The 24,070-nt window shown below is 37.6% G+C and overlaps 1 protein-coding gene across 10 annotated transcripts in view; it reads right to left on the reverse strand.

The window, feature by feature from the left end:
* The window catches only part of LOC105054006 (uncharacterized), a 33,045-nt gene extending 8,975 nt beyond the window's left edge, over positions 1-24,070 (reverse strand). Inside the window, exons 1-16 of one of the 10 annotated variants that reach the window (XM_073245251.1) lie at positions 23,926-24,016; positions 22,986-23,076; positions 22,452-22,831; positions 16,730-16,876; positions 16,543-16,633; positions 16,247-16,365; positions 14,127-14,317; positions 13,699-13,909; positions 11,764-12,004; positions 9,213-9,679; positions 5,474-5,555; positions 4,975-5,177; positions 4,430-4,778; positions 4,049-4,149; positions 3,750-3,968; positions 316-555 (exon numbers count right to left, since the gene is read on the reverse strand). In XM_073245251.1, the coding sequence (XP_073101352.1) occupies positions 316-555; positions 3,750-3,968; positions 4,049-4,149; positions 4,430-4,778; positions 4,975-5,177; positions 5,474-5,555; positions 9,213-9,679; positions 11,764-12,004; positions 13,699-13,909; positions 14,127-14,317; positions 16,247-16,365; positions 16,543-16,633; positions 16,730-16,876; positions 22,452-22,583 (2,793 nt within the window). In that variant the 5' untranslated portion in view covers positions 22,584-22,831; positions 22,986-23,076; positions 23,926-24,016. Of the gene's footprint in view, positions 1-315; positions 556-3,749; positions 3,969-4,048; positions 4,150-4,429; positions 4,779-4,974; positions 5,178-5,473; positions 5,556-9,212; positions 9,680-11,763; positions 12,005-13,698; positions 13,910-14,126; positions 14,318-16,246; positions 16,366-16,542; positions 16,634-16,729; positions 16,877-22,451; positions 23,093-23,121; positions 23,327-23,925 lie in introns of those variants that run through there. The other 9 variants (XM_073245248.1, XM_073245247.1, XM_073245250.1 and 6 more) reach the window with 9 other exon arrangements.

The following is a 24,070-nucleotide window of genomic DNA, read 5'->3' on the forward strand; positions in this document are numbered from 1 at the left end:
TGAAGTTCACAGGAATTAATATGCAAATATGAGAGATTATGGTGACTAATATGCAATAAATCCAAAAAAAAAAGTCTTAAAAAAAAAAAAGTACAAGTACAAGAGAATGAACTGAATAGGTAAACAGAAGCTTTAAGAAGTTAGAAATTAGATGATCTCTCTCAGCTGAGTCCTTGGTCAAAACTAATGAGTAATATAAACGTCAAACTAATAACATTTTCCTATTGTAATAGTATTATAAAATAGAATAAGTGAACATTGCCCAGCTAATGCTAAGTAATAAAAAAGATAAATTCTCTTTCAAAAAAATCTTACTTGATTGTTCGACAAGTTCTGAACAGCAAGTATTCCAGTTTTAGGAGGTGCAAGAGGCCCCCAAAACATTGCAAAGCAATGCATATGCTCTGGAGTATACTTGAGCATGCGATACCGTCCATTTCGATCCTCAATAGCATATATGGGAACTGTTTGGTACCGCCTCCAACCTACTGAAACAATAAGTGGATCTCTAGTCTTGAGTACTTTCTTATGCCATCTATGACGCTTCAATTGAGCCTACAGAAAAGAACAGAGTATCATCATTAAACGGAAATTACTCAAAGCAAAGAAAAATCATAGAGCATCGTATAACTCATTGCATTTAACATTTAATTGCATAAAAATTCATCTGGAATTACAATAGGAAAAAAGTCTTATATCCTAGAGTTTTAACTTCTACAGAAGATCACAATAGAATCTCCATAAGATGCCAGATGTGTGACAAACATGATATATTTAGATTTTATGATTTTATCCTCAAAACATGTCAACAAGATTGATTCTTCATTATACACTGTAAGAACTCAGAGAACACTGATTATTAAAAAATGAACAAGCAGAAGCAGCAGTAACAACAATAAGTGGTTTTGAACTAACCAAAAGAGGATCGTTTTATAGTTTTATATATTTCTTCACAAGGAGGGTTGATGTGCTAGTCCATTGGTTGCAACGAAAGAGAACAATGTTCATGAAAAATAGATATATTAAGTGCGTGCCTGCCCGCCTGCCTGCCTATGTATGTATGTATACATATGTGCGTGTGTGTGTATTTGTGGGTCTATCGTACGTTCAAAGGGAAATGCTTGAGCAAAGACCAAATAATAATCTAACATGAACTAGATAGCAATTTGAAGCTACACATTTTCAAGCTAGATCAGGTTTCCAGACTTTCATAAGTCACTATCTTCATATGCCACTTCATCTATGCATTTCATACCTTTTCAGAAAAGAACCTTTCACAAAATACATGAATATATAATAACTAACAATAGAAGCCTCAAATTTTGTGAGCCTCTGCGCAGCAGTAAGGTTGTTTCCTTGTGACCTAGATGTCTTGGGTTTGAAATATGGAAATAGCCTCTTCACACATGGGGATAAGGCTGCATATATCTGACCCTCCCCAGATCTCGCAGTGGCACAAGCCTCATGCACTTAACCGCCTTTTTTCTGAAAGCCTCAAATTTTAGCATTTAAAGCATTAATAGTATAGATCAAAACCTCCCAAGCCTTCATTTGCCATTTCATCTCATATGCCTTTGCACCTAATTGAAAGTTAATTTATGAAAGATATCATACCTTAGCATTTAAAAGAAAACACATATATAACCTCATTAACCTCAAATCAGTTATCACATCCTCAATCTTAATCCAAAACAAATTTTACAAAGAAATGAATTCATCAAATACATTATTGCTAAACCTCGAAGATTTTGCTTCCAATTTCAGTTCTCAATTTTGACATATATAAGAAAATATGGTTAGATTTGTTAGGGACCCATAAAAAATAGAATTGATAGACCCTCATATTTTGTTTATATATCCACAATGAAAGGCCAAAAGTTGTATCTCCACCCACCGTTACACTAATGATGCACCTATGTGCTGAAATATATAGTATGACATCTTCACATAAATAGAAGATATCAGTATGTAAAACTGAAATCCAGAATTCAATCAACCAAACCAACATCATCCAGTCTCCCACAATCTGTCATCCCACCATCAATTATGCACCAATGTTCCACAAGGATCTAGGATTCATGTCGCAGGAAGACACTAGGTTCATTCAGATCTTTTCTTCTTAATTAACTGAATCTTGATTGGAGCAAGTGCAAGAGTGGATTTGGCTAAGGGTGCATAGATATAGACCTCAAAATGCTTTTAGAGTAAGGATGCACTTAGCATGTGTGCAAATAAGTCTCCAAGGGAATTCTGATGCAGTGATACCCCAGGTAGAAGTTTCCAGCCACGTTAACTAATCATAGCACATCATCATTGGATTTCGAGGTCGTACAATACTAGCTAAGAGTTTCTTACTACAAAGTATACATCTCATACATTTTTATCTACCCTATGATTTCATCAAACCATTCACAGATTTCACTTCTCACTCTTTAAGACCACAATTATCTCCCATGCTACATGGAGAGCCCACTTATCTTGCCACACGTGGTGTTTTCAACACAAATAAGGGTTTTGTTTGAAGATTCAGCATATTCTGATCAACGTCAAGGTGAGTGGGAAAAATTTGAGAACCAAAATGGGCTATTTCAACCACTTGCGTCTAGCTCAACCGCAACCACGACCACCACCTACACCATCACTGCCCCTACACCATCGATTGCTACCACTACGACAAACCACCGCCACTATTGCTGCCCACAATGGTTTCTACCCCCACTTCTACCTCCTTTGTTGGCTCCAATATTGCCACCAAGGGATGCAATACTGTACTGAAGCACCCAATTCAGCCATTATTGTATGTTTGCAATCTAGGTATGGAGTTTTTCCTGAACCGCTCCTTATCAGACCAAACCACCTGGAACATTTGATTCCAAGCAGTAGTTCAGCCAGGTAAGAGCTTTGTACTAGTTCGATGCCACAACAATTGAGGGAGATAGGAATCCAGCACCGTTTTCTCCCTCCATTTCAAGGTAAGAGACAAAAAGGAGAACAAACAGAGGGAGAGTGGATGAGTGAGCTATTCTAGCTACTCTGATCTAGGCATTTCCCTCTTTCATTTTCCTTTTTATGTTGCATCACATACATGGATAGAAATTGAAAAAATATGGGGAAAATGAACTCACATGTTTGAGGCATGTTATATGTAAAAAAAAATTAGGTATTTTACACAGGAACATCAAAAATGAACAAACAAACCATATTTTCCACTCAGTATTAAACAAATATTTTAAGAATAAAATGCATTTTTTGGTGTATCGATATAGTTCGATAAGGTACAGCACCGTACTGGTACCGAACCAATCTCCTACCAATACGCAACCCAGTACAAAGACTATGAACCTTGATTGCCAGTGTTGCCACAACCACCCCTTCAATGCTATCTCCATAGTAGCCACTATCAATCAAAAATATTTTCCTCCATCGCCGACAAACGCCAACAAACCCCACCCCCCCCCCCCAAACCAACAAAAAGAAAAAAAAGAAAAAAGAAAACATTTCCACCATCATCAATACTCATGTCATTATAATAACAACCATTATCACCATAAAAACTTTAAAAGTAATTTTATTTTTCACATTCTAAAAATGAAAATAACTGCAATTGCTATTTCCAAAATACTGAAAACAAAATCAAAAGAATCATAAATAGAAGCACTAAATAAAAACAAAAAACTGGCAATGATGTCAAACGCAACCTAGCCAAAGCAATATTTTATCAGAGAAACAACTTCAAGGCATATACTGACCTGCATATATCCAACATTTTCCTCCCCAAGTCCAATGCCACCAAGAAGAATAGGATGGCAGGGATCAAAATATTCAACGATCTCATATGGAACATCATGAATTTCTAATCTCAAATAAGTGCCAACTTTGAAGCCCTCCACCTCTATTCGAGTAGCCTCATCCAGATCATTTAGTTCTGATATGTTCATTTGTCTACGGAGTTCAACCTCCTCTTTCAACTGCAAAAGTCAAATATCAGTTGTCACATGCCATGCATGCAGTTAAATGTCAGAGAGTGGTAGAAAACAAGCAAGCATACTTTGTCAAAATATCCACCACCATCACTGGTTTGATGTCGGTTGAACTTCTCTGTTGATTTATGATTTTCCTCATCAGACAGTTCAGATTCATCATATGTAGGTCATAGTTAAGGTCCATGAGTAACAAAACACTTCCACACAAATACACAAACAAGTAGCATTGTGTAGAAGTAAAAGCATAGGTAAAAATCAAAAACATTGAACAAAATGACATGGTTGGAGGCAGTCAGAGGGTCGATGATCAGATCTTAACAAGTAAAATGCCTACAAGACAGCAACCATTGAGGGAGGGTAGTCATGTCATTGCAGTTTATCTTATACTTCATGATCTGAAAGAAATAATCAACAAATTAAAAAAAAAAAAGTTAAAGGATATTGAGCGTCGAACTTTGCACGAAGAGCAAGCTTCTTAAGCCTCCGGTCCTCCACTTCTGGATCATCTCCCTTGGGAAAGTTTTCGTTCCCCTCAAAATTATCTGCTGGCTCACTCCTGTACACCTCTCCAGTTTCTAAGTCTTCAAAATCGCCATAAACAGGTTCGTCATCTCCTCCATCATCATCATCTGTTGCCTGACCCCTTCGAGCAGCCTTGGACCAGTCTCCAGTGACAAATCGATCACGGATACTTCTGATAAGATCTTCATCAGACCAGTCTTTGAGTTGTATACTGACAAATTTAGAGCAGTCCTCAGCATTAATGTCATCATGACCCAATTTATCATTCAATTTCTGCAGCACATGTATAAAGAATATCATTATTTTGAACCAGAAAAATTGAGAATTTTCTTCACAAGATGGAAAGAAGAGTTCTTTCCATCCAGGTCTACCCAGATTTATTGTAAGCACTAACTGTAAATAGCACATAAATACAAGTATATTTCTGACAAGACAAACAAATGATTGATAGAAAGCCCATGAATTGTACCTTTTCCCTCTCCCCTTTTGGCTTGAAGAAATCTTCATCAGAACCATCATCACTGTCACTACTGTCATGTGCTTCTCGCATGCTGGCTGTTGACTTAGATGCAGATTGCCCATATACAAGTTGCATCAGATTGACATTTTGCCTCGACAATGTTCTCTCAAACAAGGACTCCTTCCACTTTGAAGCATTGTCTGTTTCCATATCTGCAATGTGAATGCAAAGCATAAGCGTTTCCAACTTCTCATAGTAATTGGATATTTACAATTGGACAAAACATTTAGAAAAAAATAAAGAACATTTTCAGAGAATTTTCAAGCGATCTCATATTTCTGTCATGCAATGTGTTCTACCTAAATCAAGATGCAGAATTGCCATTAAAAAAACCAATACAAACTAATAGCCATAAGGAATTATGGAAGGCGCATCTCTTTGTAATTGAAAGAACGCTATGGCATACCACAAATCCATTGCAAAGCAGGAAAAGATAGTGGAAAACCACCTGAATCTAGGTCCTCCCCACTGTCTCCTGATGATTCTGAACCATCAGCTAAATGATCATCCATATCATCCTCCTCAGAATCCTGGAAACCAGAAACAAGAGGATTTGAGAGTCTAGAGCATCAAAGGCAGAATAATCAATATTACAAAATGAAACCAAAGGACCATAGAAGTATGCAATTCATGTTCCAACTATAATTGAGCATTTGAAGTCAACTCATGCAGATGAGGATATCAAACAGGTGGCTAGAGGAGTCAAAATACACAATCAGATACAAAATCACCCTGCCATGAGAAACTGACAATAATAGTGCTTTTAAAAGATAAATCACACATTTCAGATGACATGCTTTTTAAGAAATTGGCTTTCAATCAAATATTTAATTACAGCAGCTTGGGAGAGAGGGAAGAAATAGCAGATAAGCAAAGTAATGCATGTAGTTTTGGTTTTTATTTCAAGGCACTGATAGCATCAGAATATGTAGTTATGTACTGATCAGAAATGAACTGCCATTCTAGTAACTACGGTAAGATTGGCCCGTAAGGTTACCAGGAATTGAGCAACTGTTGGATCATTATAAACATATAAAAGTACAGCTGAAGGCTGTTCAAATGTCTCACTGTCAAACACAAATGATATGCACACATTGAAAATGTTATACGAAACCTTTGATTAGCTGAGCCAGTTGGGGACAGGAAAAGTAGCATTTGTAGACAGCAGAGGCCATTGATCCTAAAAGCCCAAGTTCCTAGGACACCATTAAGCACCTTTTAAATGAATTTTCTGTATGCATTATATGAATGTGGTTGAAGAGTCCAGTTCCAATTCAATAACCATTTGAGTAACTGTAGCAGCATTAGAATTTCAAATATATCCCTCATCCATAAAAAAGATGGCCCATTAATATTATAATCAGGCATCCAAAACCTTATTAAATGAGGACAATAGAACAAAACATCCAACTAAAACGAGCCATGGATATCCTGCAGCACATGAATACAGGATGTGGCTCAATTGTTGCACATACGTAAAGAATAAATCAATATGAATCTGAATGTAATCAGCATTTTAACATTCACAAATTCATGGTGCATCAAAAACACAGAATTCATCTAGCATATATAGGAAGTGCATTATGGTACAGCTCCAATGAAGATATTTGCAAAAATGCTTTATATTTTGCACCAAAATATGAGAGTTAATGAGAATAACGGCATCAGAGATTTATTGAATAAAAAAAGAATCTACTATAGAGCACAAGACTAAATCAAGAAGGTTCTACCAAGTACCCAACTACTCATCAACCCAATGAAAAAAAAAAGAATAAGAAGAAGAAGAAGTTTGGAGAAGTTAGAAAGCTAACAAAAGAAAATTTAGACATTATTTAAATATATATTGTCTATAGTGAATTGTTACAAAATCTGGCTAATTTAAAATACCTTTTTATGCTGAAACAAGGTAACAACATTATATTACTTTTCTCATGTCTTGATAAACTTTTGCAATTAAAACCAGTAAAAATTATAAAAACCATGGAAAATATTTACCGTTTTAAACTTCTTAAAACCTCATAATACCTAAGTACTTCTAACCTTCTTAGCTGTAAATGCTTCCAAAAAGCCCACCTGTCACCAACAGGCAACCACTCTTCACCGACTAAAATGAAGGAAATAGTCACCCTAAAGTAAGGGTGATAAGCCATCTGTATGTCAACATCAACCAAATTAATTGATTTCGACCGACACATTTTGGAAACATACCAACACTGATTGTATCCCTGATAAATTCTAATTGAACCAACTTTCTAGAGTTCCATTCAAGAGCTGATATCAGCATCAACCTAATGTCAACCTTCCAAGTGATGTGCTAATTACTCAAGCCTAAACTCGCTAGCAAGCAGGGGGGAGCTCTACCTGACCAAAGGAGGCCAAATGTAATAATATTACCAGGAGTCTAGGAATAAAAAAATAATAATAAGGTAATACGGGAAAAGCAAGCACAAAAGACCAACTGGGACTACCATTTTAGACTATCTTTAATATAAATAATATTATATCATCTTGCTTTCCTACACCTCTAGTAACCAATCTAGAATCCCATCAACTTATGGTGTCTAGACTCTTGATGGAGATTCTTATTATTTCTATTTTGGGTAAGTCAATATTTGAATTAAGCCTCTTGTAACCCTTCTACACCTTCAATCCAGACAAGAAGGCTTGCCCCCACTTATTTTCCCTTCTACATGTATTCATAGCCCTTTCCTTTTCATGCCACCTCCAACGTTTTCAAAGTTCAAGCAGTCAACCAAATGATGATCAGAATCTCTCTAAAAATCCAGCATACCCTCTTCTTTGGCTTTAAGGCATCATCAGAGCATGGAGCAGATGCTATGCAAAAGTGGAAAAGCATATCAGTACTACATTCAAATTGAGGTTATTTAGAGCCACTTTTTTCACTAACCGCCGGGATTGACAATACAATTTTTTTTCAGCCAGGTGGTAGCCACAATGATTTTCATTCCAATTGCCCATGACTATGAAAACTATTCTCATAGAACATATATCTCCAATGCAGTTGGCAAGTAGACAATTGCAGCAACATCTTAGGTTTGCCGTATCTGTTCATCAACATTCATATTCACTGATAGCAATTTCATTTGAATTTTGTTGTCAATGAAGACATGGTACCTCAAGTAAAGACACCGATTAGTTACATACAACCAAAAGAGGTCAAACTTCCAGCCTCGATAAGAAGTTGCAAGTTCCGACACCAGATAGACTATTAGGATATAGGACCATTTTCTCCGAGCAGAGCAGAGTCTCCACAGTCTTCACTGTTGCATAGCTGATCAGTTGACTCTTCTGAATAACAAAATTATCCATTGAAATGATATTCAAGGTATCACACCTCCAACATGTCCTGAATACTTGTTGCAATATTAACCACATATACCAAAAACACTCATTGTTTCCATGACTACAGCAAGTTCCTGAGCCTCCCTGTTGTTACCATATGTTTCTCTGTGCATTGATGGCTTTGTTGGTAACATCCATGTTTCTTATATAAATGTTATGATAATAATTTGATCATTCTCTGCCGTCTTAAAGGTAAAAGTAAGTACTCAAACAAATCTTACTAACAGAACTTCCTATAAATGCATCCATTGTGCTATAAGCATACTATGTAAACGGGACAATCCATTAAGAATACATGTACCATATATACAAATTTATAAAAATGAATTACCATGCTTCTTTCAGAGTAATGATTTTTTTTTTTTTTTTGGCTTACACATCATGTCCTGGAGCATCATGTAAGTTATAATTTTCCACGTGACTTCATGCAGTTAACAAGAGAACCCCATAGAGGATAAAGACTATGACTATCACATACAACATATAGAATATTGCTACAACAGCAACCTCACAGCATCACAGTTCATATATATATGTAAAAAAAAGGGGCGCCTAAATCAGTAAGCAAGAACAGCTATACATTAAGATCACCTGTAGCAATGGTAGGGAAAAAAAGGACGGACTGCAACATTTATCATGCATAACATATGCATTGGCATTTCAAGCATCTAGCTACCTTGAAAGAAAAGAAAAAAAAAATGTAATATGCATCAACCGACATCTTGCATCATGCAACACAAAACAGGTCCCAGTAACTATGGACGTTGGGAAAGTGCTATCATGCCATCAACTGAAGGAAAATGAAAGATAAAAACATGTGTTACCTCCAAACCAGCACGATCACCATATTTATGTGATATAACTTTTCTCCTTAGTCTTCCACCATGAAATTCAATTTCTTCTTTCAAATCTCGATTAAAAGGATCCAACTGATCATCATCCTCTTGATTGTCTTCCCAAGCATAATTATTATTGTCATCAGAATCATCAAGTTCAATTTCTTTTCTTGGGTCCTCATCCTCACCTTCATCACTCTCTGCAACTCCACTGCCATCCATGTGATCATTATCCTTCTGATCCAAAATGCAAGTCTGTCCTTGACCACTTTGCATTTCACTAGTAATACTTCCAAACTGGTTTAACATATTATCCTCCGCACTACTATTCTCTGATGACATAGGGGGTTTCCTACTAAACAGATTGATGAAGCTCTGTTCCAACTTCTCATCAATAGAGAATCTTGTACTCTGAAGTGTTTTCACCAAGACCTCGCCTACATCACGATCCTTTCCTGGAGGCATTTGACCCATAAGTAAGAGAAATTCAGTGAAATAAGATTACGACATAAAGATAAACCAAGTACATAAGAAGCTTTCGTTGAAACTATATGCATCACTGAACCAAATTCCTCGATGCTTTTTTTTTAAAAAAGAAACCGTGCAGAGTTTTTCTATTGTCAACAAATAACTGATGCGAAATTTACTCAGTTGATGCTTGAAGCTAAACAAGCTCATGAATACAATGGTCATCGAGATTCAATAAAGCAGTAAACAAGCTTACAAGTACAAGGTAAATTGCCACAATCCAAAAAAGAAGTAATATTTTGAAGAATGGACTATCAAAAAAAGGAAATATTACGTCCCAGGGGAATGATCTAAAATCAAGCCCAACATGTAAGATAACTGACTGGGCATGGTCCAACAATGTAAGATCATTTTCCAGATGGATCAGGTTTTGTTCTAAATTTGTATCCATAGAACTTTTAGGGAAGAATCTCAGAAGAGCTACTTTCTACATCAAGACTGCACAAGGATACTCAGACACTTGGAGATGGAAGACCAAATGACCTAACAGTGAAGCCCTTCTACTCAAAACAAGTTAGAGTTGCAATGTGCTTGCAGTCTTTCTGTAAATCAACATCACTCTTCCGCTCCTTAGTAGTTATTCACAAATGATTTAAATCAAGATTTTAAATATCGGAACCAGACCCCGTGCCGATTGCCGGGCGGTACCATACCATACCATACCATACCGGTTCATACCGACAATAAAAAAAATAAAAAAAAATCCCACCCAACGGCCAAAAAAAAAAAAGAAAACAAAAAAACCAAGCCGTACCAGACCGAACCGGTGCCATACCGTACCGGACCAAATCGCGCGATATTGGGTGGTTCCGGCCGATACCATACCGAACCGACCAATTCGGTCTGGTTCAGGCCATTTTCTGAAAAACCGACCTGAACCGAAACGGTTCCCCACCGGAACGATACGGTATAGGGTGTACCGACCGGTTCGGACCGGTACGGAATATCATGATTTAAATAGATCTTGTGACATTACAACATATCCTAGCATGACATTACAACAAAATCTAGCAACTTAAGGATTAACCTGGGGCTAGGTAAAAAACTCCTCTGCTAACAATATGGTGGAAAGTTTGGGACAAATCAGCAGGCTGTGACAAAAGAAAGGCTGGGAAAGATTTTTCAGAAAGTGGACATGGTCTTTATTTGGTTGACAAACAAGTGGAAGTTCCCTTGGCTCAGCTAGCAAGTTGTCCTTGGGGTTGTACAGCCGCTTTTGCCCTTTACCGACAGGTTTGTGTTGTTTCTCAACCTTTTCCTTGTGTTCCTTCTCCTCAACCAGGTCGTCATACCACCTCTGCAAAATTCATTAAGAACAATGCAAATCTTTATAGAGTTTTGGAGGGATTGTAATTGTTAATTCTCCTTCATTCACTTATTTCATATATCATATGATTGAAGCTCTTAATAGCAGGAATCTTCTACCAAGGGTGCTGAAAACCGGCCCCAAGTCCTCATTCCAACGCCCACACCTGCTTTGTTTCCACCATTCTTCAATCTATATACATGAGCCATTATCTCTACAATATTAATGAAAATCCTATTCCAAAAACCGTTCCGTTCATTGCCCTTTTTTTTTTTCAAAATGTAGAAACAGAAAAGAAGCTTTCTAATATTTTATAATATTTAATATAATTTGTATGAATGCTTCTTGATGCTTCTGCACCCTAAATTTTTTAAGGCATTCGCATGCCAGCCCCAACCCTCGGATTTGCTCCCCCTTGTGCTTCCAATTCAAGTAAACTAAGGTATCACTAATAATAGAAGAAAGAACAAAAGTCATTGGCAATGCATTGTACTTTACAAAACCAATATTTGGAAAACATTGCTAATGCTACAAAGTATCACATATCATCAACATCATTATCATCCAGCTTTGCTAATAACATTAGTCCCTGACCCAAAAAAAAAAAACTAAGCAAGCAGTAGCAAGCAGTAGCAACATTGGCAAGCAAGAAAATAAAAGAAGCTGTAGATTCATGAAAAATATTCAAAAGATAGCGTATGTTACCTCCTCTATTTGCTGCACTGTTTTCATCATCAACTTTTGAAAACTGAACAAGATGATCATTTATATTTATGTAAACAGCATCCTTGTCATAGAGAAGATCCCCAAGACCAGACATGGGAGCATAAAAAAGTTTTTCCTTGTCTCGAAGTCCCCTCTTTTTGGCAGCTGATGGCAAAGGGCAAGGATCAGCAAGACCAGTCACCCCAGCTAAAGAAAAATCACCAACACCAGCAATATGCACCTGTGAAAAATCAGATATCAGTTATGTAGTATGATGTAAGATTTGGAATAAACTGGCAAATCTATAGCTATAGGCACCACAACAAGTGTGTAACCAGTTTTAAGAACAACCAGACTGAAATCAAGCCGATTATTCTCATACGAATTATGAACCACATCCCTTGACTACAAAACATGTTGAAATCAGAACTTCTTGCAAAAATTGCAGAAGTCGATGATGACTAACATCATGTTGCAGAGTATTATTTTTGGATGAAGGAGCTGCAAGACACTTTCTTGATGAGGAAGGATACCAACCAGATGTGCCTAGGCTTCCTCTCTTCTCTCTTGATGCATTGCTTCTATTTAACAGATCTTCACCAAATTATTGACCAAAGGAAAATGAAAGGCAGAGAAAGGAAGGATTCAAATGATTGACTATCAATTCAGCTCTTCAAGATATAACTTGGTGTCCCTTGATAAGAGTGTGCAAGAAGAGTAAAACAAACTAAATATACATGCAAGAGGCTAAAAGTTCAACAAGCTAGCAGACATATCTATCCTATACATTAAAGCACGCCCCTCCACTCTTCCATGCCATGTGGCATGTAATATGTCAAAGCTAACTGTGCACACACGTCAGATGCGGGAGGGCCACATACTTTTTTTTTGTCTTTTCTTCGGCATGCTTTGGACTTTCCTGGTTTTTTTTCCATCGAATTATTCCCAAGCCCTCTCGAACCTTCTCTACCTCTCCCGCAGGTGCTTTCCTTCCCACAGATCTCGATTTTTTTTACTTTGAACCCTTCCAGATCCCTCGCCGTGGCCTACCGCCGATCTTCGCCATCACCTTTGTCCCCATTGTCACCGGCGTCGGCCATACCTTCCAATCTCCCTCAGGAGGTTTCCTTCCCACATATCTCCGAAAAAGAGAAGCCGATGTCCTCCCTGCTCTCCCGTTGGTCTCTGCCGTCGCTCTCCTCCTGATCCTCACCGACGTCGGGATCCCCCCTCCAATCTCCCGCAAGTGCTCTCCTTCCCACATATCTCCGTTTCCTTTTTTTTTTTTTTTTTTTGCTTGGAACCCTTCCAGATCCCTCACAGCGGGTAAGGCGCGACTGACAGAGATGCGGGGGTGGAGCAGCCGGCAGAGCCCGAGGGGTGGGCTTTTTTTTTTTCCATGGACCATGCGGGGGCCGGGGGGAGGCATGGCCAGCGGAGACCCACCCCCTCCCCCACGCGGCTCTGCCGGCCGTGACTCCCCCCGCCCTCGCAGCTCCACCGGCCGTGCCTCCCCCCTGCCGCGCCCCCGCCCCCGGCTGCACCTCATCCGCCGCGAAGCACGGGTGACATCCTAGTTCCTCATTATTTAGTGTCGTGTTTGTCAACGTTCATATGTGATCTTTCAAACGAAAAGTCAGCATAGACTATAGAGTACATACTCATCTGCTCCCACTCAGAACAGAAAACTTAAGAAGGTAATAATTTATAAGTGAAAAGAAAAGCATCATAAGGTACAAATTACCTTGACAATTAAGAAGCTAAAAGTAAACCACAAATAAGTTGCCACGAATTACTTATTACAACCTTTTAGAAACAACAAATGGAATTACTCTGACTATGAAGCATATTAACATAATTTATCCAATCTGTTACCATCATAGAAAATAGCCTAAATGCACTAAAAGCAGTGGAATATGAGGCCTGAAGCAATACCTTGGTACCTCTTTTCATGTTACAACCTCGAAGGTAACCATACAATGTAATGTTTCTATCACATTTACCATCCCCGTGCACTCTTTCAGGAGGAGTAACATCTTCAAAACGATCTGCCAATATATACGGATGCAAAGATCGCCATGACAAAGGATGATCTTTCATAACTGAAATGAATCTGGCTAGATTGTGAACTTCACGTTTAGGATATCTGTCATCAAGTAAACAAATGAATAACATTCCCGAGAATTACCATTCAGATCACTAGAAAAGTAAAGCTATTATCAATTTGCAGAGACCAACTTGCAGCTGAAATAATGATAACCTGGAGCTCTCAGCACCGACATTAATAATCAACTATCAAGCATATTTATGATATAAGAGTATGAACCAAATTAATGAACTAGTGTGCAGAACTTTAAACTTACTTTCCATGAATGAGACCAGATAGATAGAAAAGTTTTGCCCCATCTTTAATTTCAGCCCAAAAGCGATGCTTGAGACGCTGCTTGGTTTTTCTCAGTTTCTTGACATCCTTGAATTTATCAAGATGGTTAAGGACTCCCATAACCTTTGGGAATCCATGAACTGACATAATATTAAGAAACTCAAAAGTTTCCTGCAAAAGAAAGACTTGATTGAGTCTCCATGCTCAGATGCAATAAGAAACTTCTACATACAAGCTTATTAGACAGAACTGCTGGAGTGTATAGAACATGTAGACAAAGTCCACATGGAGTGACATCATTCACTTGATTATTGTATGTGTCCGTATTATTTTCAGGAGGTCTCAAAACCTGTTAAGACAGTGGCTCGTATTATTTTCAGGAGGTCTCAAAACCTGTTAAGACAGTGGCTGTATAAAAAGCATATTTGCCATTTGCACACCACATGTAATCTCATAATCAACATTTCCTTCTATATACAGCATCCTTGGCATTTAAGCATACTAAGATGAGATCTATAAAAAAGTACAACCAACTACAAGTTGCAGTTGTATCATTTTTAGAAATGGCATCAATGATTTCTGACAAAGAATTTCTGTGCACATCTAGAACAGCAATCCTGAAGAAAAAGTAAGAATTTGCATTAAATATCTGCAATCTAAAAATCAGCATCAAGTAGCTGCAATTTGCATATGCCAATAATTCTGGTATGCTAATGGAATACATGTCATTTAAAATTGAATCAAGGACATGTATGAGTGAGCGGTGACATGAATGACAAGTGCCTGTGGCAAAAACTATCCAGTAGGATAAGTAACATTGATGAGAAAAATGAGTTTCCATTTCCAACAGGCCAGCACCAAGGACAGCCATAGGACATTCGCACTTATTCTAGATGGGGGAAAAAAAATACAAGAAGTGATTATATCAACCAACTAATAATGTTAAACAGGTGGCCAAGAGATGCTTATGGACGTATATAATATTATGAGCCGGTGAGATTTGACTAGAGGTAAAAGCTACATTAGAGCTAAGAATCTTTCATAAGTAAGGTTTTCAAGCCACTGAAAAAATTTTGAAGAATTTGAATTTAACAGAAATTCAAAGAAAACAAAGCACTGGTCCAACTTGATCGTTAAGAGATATTCAAATGAATTATTTTTGTTATCTCAGTCTATTATAAAGAAGGTTTCAAGAATTTAAGATAAGCATGGGTTCCCATTTTATACATCAAAAGAGAAAGAACTTAAGATAGAACACCGTGTACAAAGTAGGCATATGATTTTGCAATGCTGTCTGCTCAATCATGCTTTAAAAAAAGAAAGGAAGATCTAAGACAAGCGACAGACTCTGAGCAGGGATTTCAAATTTCTAATTTGACAGCATATGATTCTGTAGAAGCGAGTAGCACGGTAGTCTATTACATTGGATCCATAAACATGGGATATTGCTTTTTCAGTAACACATATAGTTATACATAAAATACTCAAAGCAACACAAGAAAATCCTGGACAAAATAGACTACTAAATTTCAAATAATTCTGAGTTCTTATTAGCTTTCATATTTAGAAAGAAAGATGATTCCTGGCAAAAAAAGTTACAATTGTCAAAAAATATGGTCAGGTTTCATTCAGAACCTACTAAAAGAAGAAATATCCATAACCAGCTGAGATGGAACAGTTATCCATCGTGCCCTAGACAGAAAAAACTCAGTATGTACAATCAACATAGAACCTCCCAAGATGCTTGTTCAGAAGGCAGAGAGTGGGGATGATCTTTTCCTCAAGCAATACAGATACTAGGGCTTAGCCATTGGCATTGGGAGCAAAAGGTAGAAGGATCACTACTGAACATCAAAAAGTTTTATATGCATCTAACTCAAAGCAAAAGCAAGCAAGAGTCTAGAACACTGAGGCATCTCTTGCCTGAGTTTACAAGATGGATGACATTTATGAGTGCCAACAAGCTGATATGTTTATGCTATGAACCACACATACTCAAATCTAGCATCATGCAGAACTCCAATTACCGAGCAGCACAGAGTAACGAGCCAAGAACATCTACTGAATGAACTACAAAATTAACAGTGAAATTCTACTTACCATCTCAAAACCATAACTTCCATCAACTAGCAACAATGCAAGATCAGCAACTTTTGCAGCATCTATCATACCATTTATATCGTTAGGGCACTCCACAAACTGTACTCTCTTTTGTTTTCCTGGAATCATTAGAGAAAAAAAAATTCTTAGCTGCCACAAGAAATTTTCCTATGGTAACTACTTCAAAGCATAAATTCCTACAAAACTATTCCAAAGGTTCATAAGTAATCGATAAAAGAAAATGCAAGAAAGTAGTCTAGCAGTGCATATGGAACAAGGAATAAAAAAAGAGAAACCTGATACAACGGTGATTGGACCTCGAACTTCAGGTAAATTTTGTTTGGTATAGTGCTTTACAAGACATTTTATCAGAAGAGATTTCCCAACCTGCAAATTATAAGTATTTAGTTATAAAAATTTAGAGGGTTCAAACTTTGTCTCTGGTAAATAGTAGTCAAACTCCACAGCTCTTGCTGGCATTACCTTTGGAGGTCCATGCACAACAACGACAAATGGAGCTGGTTCCCCAGTTGAACGATCAATTGTTGGGATATGAAGCCTGCGTTGTTCTTTTTCCGAAGCACGGGATTGTAAACGCTTGGCCTTTGCTGATGAACTAAAAGCAAATGCCTACAACAATGGATTATAAAAATTATATAATAGTGCTCTCATATACTAACCAATAAGGTGGTATCATAACTGCACACCCTCAGGAACAGTATGCATGAACAGATATCAACTTCCCCAAAGTCTCATTCACAAAAATGCCGGATGCAACAATTACAGAGCTCATTAGTGGCAAAGTTTGTATAATCATTTGCACAGTTGTTAAGATGGCTAACATAAACCATATTCTTGATATAAGTTCAAAAATCAAATTCATCGAGATTCTTCAACTCATACCCACATAAACAAACCTAAATATGCATATAGACATGGTATCAGAAGAAGGAACTTGAAGATTTTGTCCATCAAATTTTCTAGCTAAAAAGCCATTACTTGCTTGTTTTACCTATAATTTAGTTGAAGATGAATATGTAACATATACCGCCACACCCAATAATTTACCAATTTCTTTCTTCCTTTCAGAAGTCTTTATGCCCAAATTTCTGGAATAATATTGTTAACCTGATGATTGAACCACATCAATTTCCTATCACTCAAAGAGACCCATGTCTATCTTTATTTATAACATATATATCTGTTCTAATATAATGCAAACTTTGGAGTTCACATGCATGAGGCACATGTTGTCAGCATCTCCATGTTTTCCAGGTACGCAATGTTTCCTACTATTCCCCAATTATATCATCTCTACATCTAAAATCCTTTCCCAATTGAAACATCTAGAATCCTTTTGCAGTATGCTCTCAAAACTCATCAATGTGTATCTGCATTTCCCACTGTATTAGTGCCCTTGTTTTTCAGGCCAAGTGCATTTCACATGTCCTATTCTTGTGAAACATAAATCAATCAGTGGGCAACTGCCCAAATTCTTTCTAGGAATGCTTCTTATAAAAATATTCTTAGGAATGCATATTGTCAATCAAAGAAAACTACTTGTGAGCTGGGATAAGCACCATAAAACAACAAAGAACAATGAGATGAATTTGGGGGAAAAAGAATTTAAAAAAAAAAGATGTGAAATCCCCACAAAATCCAAATTGATTCTAACATACAGCGACCACCCATACTAAGACAAACGTTTATAAATCTAAAACGATGGACTGAAGTACTGCAATGCTAGTCCACACCATATGGTATGTGCATGCCGATAAAATACCAGCAGAATACAGGGTACAAGCTGTGTATCATGTATGCCTGTTCCTTTTTGTTTTCCATGATTAGCGAACGAGGCTTGGCATTTGACCAACATGCATGATACATCCAACCCGCATGTAACTTGCAGGGACAAAAGATGTGGCACATTGACCCTAGTATAAAACAACATTTCTTTGAAAAAATAAAAACTTCCCTAAACAAATATAACCATGGATTTCTAAGTAAGATCTAGAACAACCGATTTAAGAGATTTTGAAATGTTGAACCTTGCATAAAGCATCATTTCTTTGAAAAATAATAAAACTTTCCTAATTAAATATATCCATGGATTTCCCACTAAGTCTTGAACAACCAATTTTAAAGATTTTAAAATATTAACAGTTCATCCCACCACCCCCAAAAAAAGAGAGACTTGTTTCTTAAGAACCAATAGCTCTAGTAAGGTGAAGCTTAGCCTCAAGCCTACTTCAAAGTATCTCTGCTCTTATAATGCAAACTCCCCAAGCCACCATGCATAATTCCTAAGCCTCCATTCAAGCTGAAATATTGCCATATTTCATTCATAAGTTGCTCTACATATATCCCTTTCTTTAATAAAAACACATCCTTCTTGCTTCAACTCCTGCTTAAGGGAAAGAAACAAAACTGTAGTCTGTACCAAATAAAAGTGGGAGTACATCAATGAGACAAAAGATCATAACCATCATCACTTCGTCTTATATGATCATAGCCATCCATGCCTCCCTCACATGCATCACACATGCCCAACACCATTCTAATATAATTTCAAGCCACGCATTTCGAAAAAAATAAATAAATACCAAATCTTTTAATTATATAAAAAAATTACTTTTCTTCTCAGCATGGCATGTTCATAAGCAGAAACTTCTTTCTCAATCATGCAAACTGCAAATCCTAAATGTTGATCTGTCATAATATAACATTGCATGCAAAACTTTGATTAAATCATTGATTATTAACATGGCTAATAAACATAAACAAGACACGGCAATGGAAGTTTGCCCCCAAACAACCTCCCTAGAGAAATATTCCTGAAAAGAGGTACAAATTTATGGTAATAAAGAACATCGGATGGATATTGAAGCAGATGTTCCTTTTAGGGTTTGAACTTGGGAATATCAATAAAGAAATCGCCAGTCATAACATGGTCTCCTAAAGAGCTCTGCATGATCTCTTCACAATTCTTCAACTTAAATAACAAACTTATATAGAATTTCACAAGACGATGACATAGGGAATGACCAGATTGAAACCTCCCAGTCATGCAAATATACAATTAATAAAGGTGAAGATTAGCTCCTTGTCATAGGATTAAAACATATACAAGACTTGCGATTATTGTCAAAGTACAACCATGAAAAATTTTATCATGTACATAAATTGGAAGATATAGTTATAGTCCCGATGGTTATTTTTTAAATGCTATTCACGTCTTATAACGAGGTTTTCTTTGTATAAGATGGAAGTTGCCAATATCAGGAGCCGGGTTTGGGAATGCGCACAGGTGCAGTGTAAGGAAGCAGATGTTCTAAAAACACTGCATAAGTGCTAGGAAGCAGTAAAGCAGTTGCTGGTTTGAGTTTCCTAGTTAGAAGTTTCTTGCTTCTAAAACTCAAACCATGGTATATGCATTTGAAGGGCTTAGATTAGGTGAACATGTGGCATACCTTAAATGCCAATATGGGTGAAAGTGGTATGGATTTTATCCGTTTGGATCCATTTTCATATAAGAATCAATTCGAATATGGACAGAAATTTGAGGATCCGACTAATATCCGTATCTGTATCCATATCTATCAAAGAAAAATATATATGGATAGACAGCTATCTGATCCATATCCGAATATCTGAATCTACAAGTTAACCTATATAATTTTATATAGCACTTATTAATTTTTAAAAAATATATATAACTATATAAACATGTTATTGACTTGATTTATCATCTATTTAGTAATATCTTTGATTTTGTAGTCATAACATTTAATTATCTAAATTATATCCATACTTCGAATATCCAAATTGTATTCATATCCATTTAAAACAAATATAGATATGAATGTTTTGCATCCAAATGACATCCATATCCCTATCTATATTCGTCAAACAAAACAAATATAGATATGGATATACTAGTATCCGATCCATATTTGATCCGATTTCAGCCCTACATGTCAACAAACATTAGTTAGTCATATGAACCATAAAAGATATTGGTCAAAGAAAGACTAGAGAAAAGCAGATTCTAGCCCTCCTTTCCTTCTTGAGCATCCGTATGCCCATATTCCCTTTCCTAGCCTAATTGGCCATAAGAGGGATATTTTATGATCAAAAATTGTCTTGGTGCTTCTTACAAGAGGATCTATTGGCATGCAAAGTGAAGTTTTAATTTAAGTTCGGGGAAAAACAATAGCTTCTTCACCTTCAACGTAATCCAATGCCTTACTTTCTCTTTCCCTCATCGCTTTATCTTCTTCTTCCTCCCTTTTTCCCTTATTCTTTTATGTTATCATAAGCCATCGTTCGCATACTTGCCGAATTTTAGTAATGGTAAATTCAAAAAACAAACAGGAACAAAACAAGACTGAACTGCATTATTAGATAACTGAACAAAAAATATTTTAACAAAATGGACTCAGAATTCCATGCAAGTTCATAGAATCGCAATGAGCCAGAAATCACAAGCCACCCAACCTCAACGTAAGTAACAAGACTTGCCCCATTTGTACAAATCAGCTTTGTGGGCTAAAATCCAATAAATTGACAAAGTTATATGATTGACTCCAACTTCAAGTCAGCCCTCTAAATTGGCACTAAAATCCTGGCTAAGGCAACTTTGGATTGGAAAGAGGCTCGCCATGAAACATAAAGTGGCAATTGGCCAAAGGAGAGAGACCAACCTTCTTACATATGCCGTTTAAGCTCATGCAATTGGGAAGCAACCTGTTGAGGTTTCTTTGCTACAGGAAAAGGCATAAATAGATGAAGAGGGAAGAAGGGAACATTTGTGCTCACAGGCATTAATACAAGCAAAAAACCAAATAGAATTACAATACCCTAAGAGATGGGCTACGTAGTTTCAAATCCCAAACTAAGTTATGATAACCACATGACTCCTCAAATATACCCCGACAAATAGCTCATTGACCTCAAACTATACCACAATAAGGAATATGGACTTCACAAGCATACAAAACAACCTTGCACTCCTAAAAGGACCAAGGGAGATCAATATGGTGATTTTTTGTGGTAGCAGAAGTTCATTACAAAAAAATACCCTCACAATTATAATTGACTAATATAGAATTTGTGGATGTGTGATTCTCACTTTCATATAGGGAGATGTAATTCAGTTTAGCCAGTTCAGTTTAGCCCCTTTAGCTTATATTGTGCCTCAAAGATGAATGCAACCCTCCTATATCATCTATCTTCTTTCCTTTTCACACAGGCTCCTTCTAAGTATGAGGGATGCCTTATAGGTCTGCTTAAAAGGTGCATGAGCTTGAATTCTGTAACCAACAACATAAGTGTACCCACCCACCAACCAACTTGCTATTGTGAAACGGCAGCCCTCTCTCCTGTCCAATGTTGTCTTACCCAAGAATTTGGCACCAAATTTTAAAAGAGTTGAGACAAATGTGAGAACTCACTAATATAAAATTCTCAAACTCTTGTAGAATGCTTCTTGATCTTAAAAGTTGACCCTTCATGAAAGGTATAGAACACAGAGCTAACTCTATAAAAGGCATATTGCATCAGAATCTACAATAGTTAAGGAAATTTCTTCTTCTTCAAAAACAAGATGACAATGTGGTGGCTATGCATCTCATGGGAAACAATAATGTTCTGGACCATACATGCCCTCATAGAATGCAATCCTTTATATACTTCATGTGAATCTTTGGTCAAAGTTGATCCAAGAAACCATAACAACACCTTCAAGCCAAATGGGAGCTGTAATTCACATCTGAGCATCTCTTCCAAAGGTCATCTAAATTTCAGGACATGCAGCATTCTGTTAGGATTTCTTCAAGGACTTCATAATTTTCACTGTTAATGTGGATCTTCTATGAAATTTTTTATTTAATGGATGACCACACGAATGGATCTGCTTTTAGCCATGCAAACAAAACAAGAGCAAACTTTGTCTTTGGTGTTTCTAGTGAAATTCGTGCAGGTATATCCCAACCCACCAACTGGCCAGAGCACCACAGAAATCTCAAGCAAATTGAAGTTCAATCATAACATCAAATCAAAAGAAAGAATAATTCAATTGATGAAATGACAAGGCAAGAGTCAGAGCAATATCTAACGTTAGAAAATTCCAAGAAAGCAAATATAAAGGGAGAAACATAAACCAGCACCCAATCTGAAAGGCCGTGGAGATAGAAGAAATCGCTACCTTAGGGTTTTGCTTCTTTTCAGCGTCAGAAGATTCTTGGTTCCTCTTCTTGTCCGATTTCTTCTTCGCAGAAGCACCGGTCTGACGGGACCGATGGGCCTTGTGAGACTGCTCTTTATCGCCCGAAGACATCTTCTACTTTTTAGGGGGAAAGTAAGGCCCGCAAAAACCCTGACCCCCTCCAAACACTGCCGCTGTCTCTAAAAACCCCCTCGGTTCTCAATCGCAATGCCCAAAAAGACTGCCTTTTTATAATCGTGATTGATCTCCTCCGGAAAAGTCGCCGCCTCTATGATACTGCTGACCTAGGCAGAGACCGGTTAGGTCCAAGCCCGTCTCTGGTGCAATGGTCCCGTGAACTCGAGTCAAGAAGCAAGATCCTGTAAATTAACAAGATTTTGTCAAAGAATTTAAAAAAGCTAGGATTCCATACACAAAACAAAACACAAGACGCCCAAAATCGGAAAGTCGGGGTGCCAAGAGAACCAGATGAGAGGCCATCAGGTCTAGGAAACCAAGACTAAAGCTTAACACCTAAAGTGCACCAAATCGGGGCAGAGATGGGGCAAAAGAGATCGAGAAGCCTATATTTGGTGAGATTGTTGGGTTCTCTCGAATACTTCACCTGATCACAAAAGAATCATCAACACAAGGATTAGAAAATCAATACCAGCAAAAGAGGGAGCGATAGGACAACGAAACTGGAACGAGAGAGGAAGATAGAGAGAGACGATTACTATGGCTGCAGAGAATCGGGGGACGGGGGAAGGACTGGTACCTGCTTTCTGCTCTTTTCTTCGTTCTCGCTCTGCGAGAGAGACGGGTAGAGATGGCAACGGGTAGGGTACCCGCAAAATTTGCCCTTCCCGCATCCGAACCCGTTTAACATCTTACTACCCGAACCCGATTACGAAATTAATTCCCCGTATCCAAAAGAGCATGCTTCCACCAAGATTAAGCTTTAAAAGCCCAAGGGGCCAACTCCTACCGCCACAACCGAAACCTAAAACCCCCTCCGACCTTCCGTCTCTCCTTCCCCACGGATCTCCGAAACAGAGAATGAAAAGAAAAAGAAGCGAAAAGAGAAAAAAACATACCAATCTATGCGGAAAAAGGACTTAACTTTTATTTTTTTTCCTTTTTCGTTGAATTTCCCATGTTTTCTCCCGATTTTTCTTCTCAATCGGATGGGAGGCGTGGAGCCTTTCGATCAAAAACCCCCCAAATCACACAAAATATCATGCTTCTACCAACATTAAGCTCTCAAAACCTAAAGGGACCAACTCACAGCGTCACAACTCCCACAAAATCCCATATGCTAGAGAAAAAAAACCTCAACGGGAACATGAAAAACCCCTCCCATCTCCCTCAAGTGCTCTTCTTTCCCACGGATCTCCGAATAAAGAGAATGAAATGAAAAAAACGAGAAGGGAGAAGGAAAAAAATGATCAATCCATGTGGGAAAAGGCCTTACTTTTCGATTTTTTCCGCTTTTCCTTTGTTTTCCTTGATATTTCCTTTGTTTTCCCCCGGTTACCCCTCTGTGTTTTCCGTCCAGGATCTCAATCGGGTGGCAGGCGTGGAGCGGCCGAAGGAGAAGCTGGGACGTTGGCTAGGGC

This window comes from Elaeis guineensis, chromosome 11, assembly GCF_000442705.2.
Source record: "Elaeis guineensis isolate ETL-2024a chromosome 11, EG11, whole genome shotgun sequence".
Lineage (NCBI taxonomy): Eukaryota > Viridiplantae > Streptophyta > Magnoliopsida > Arecales > Arecaceae > Elaeis > Elaeis guineensis.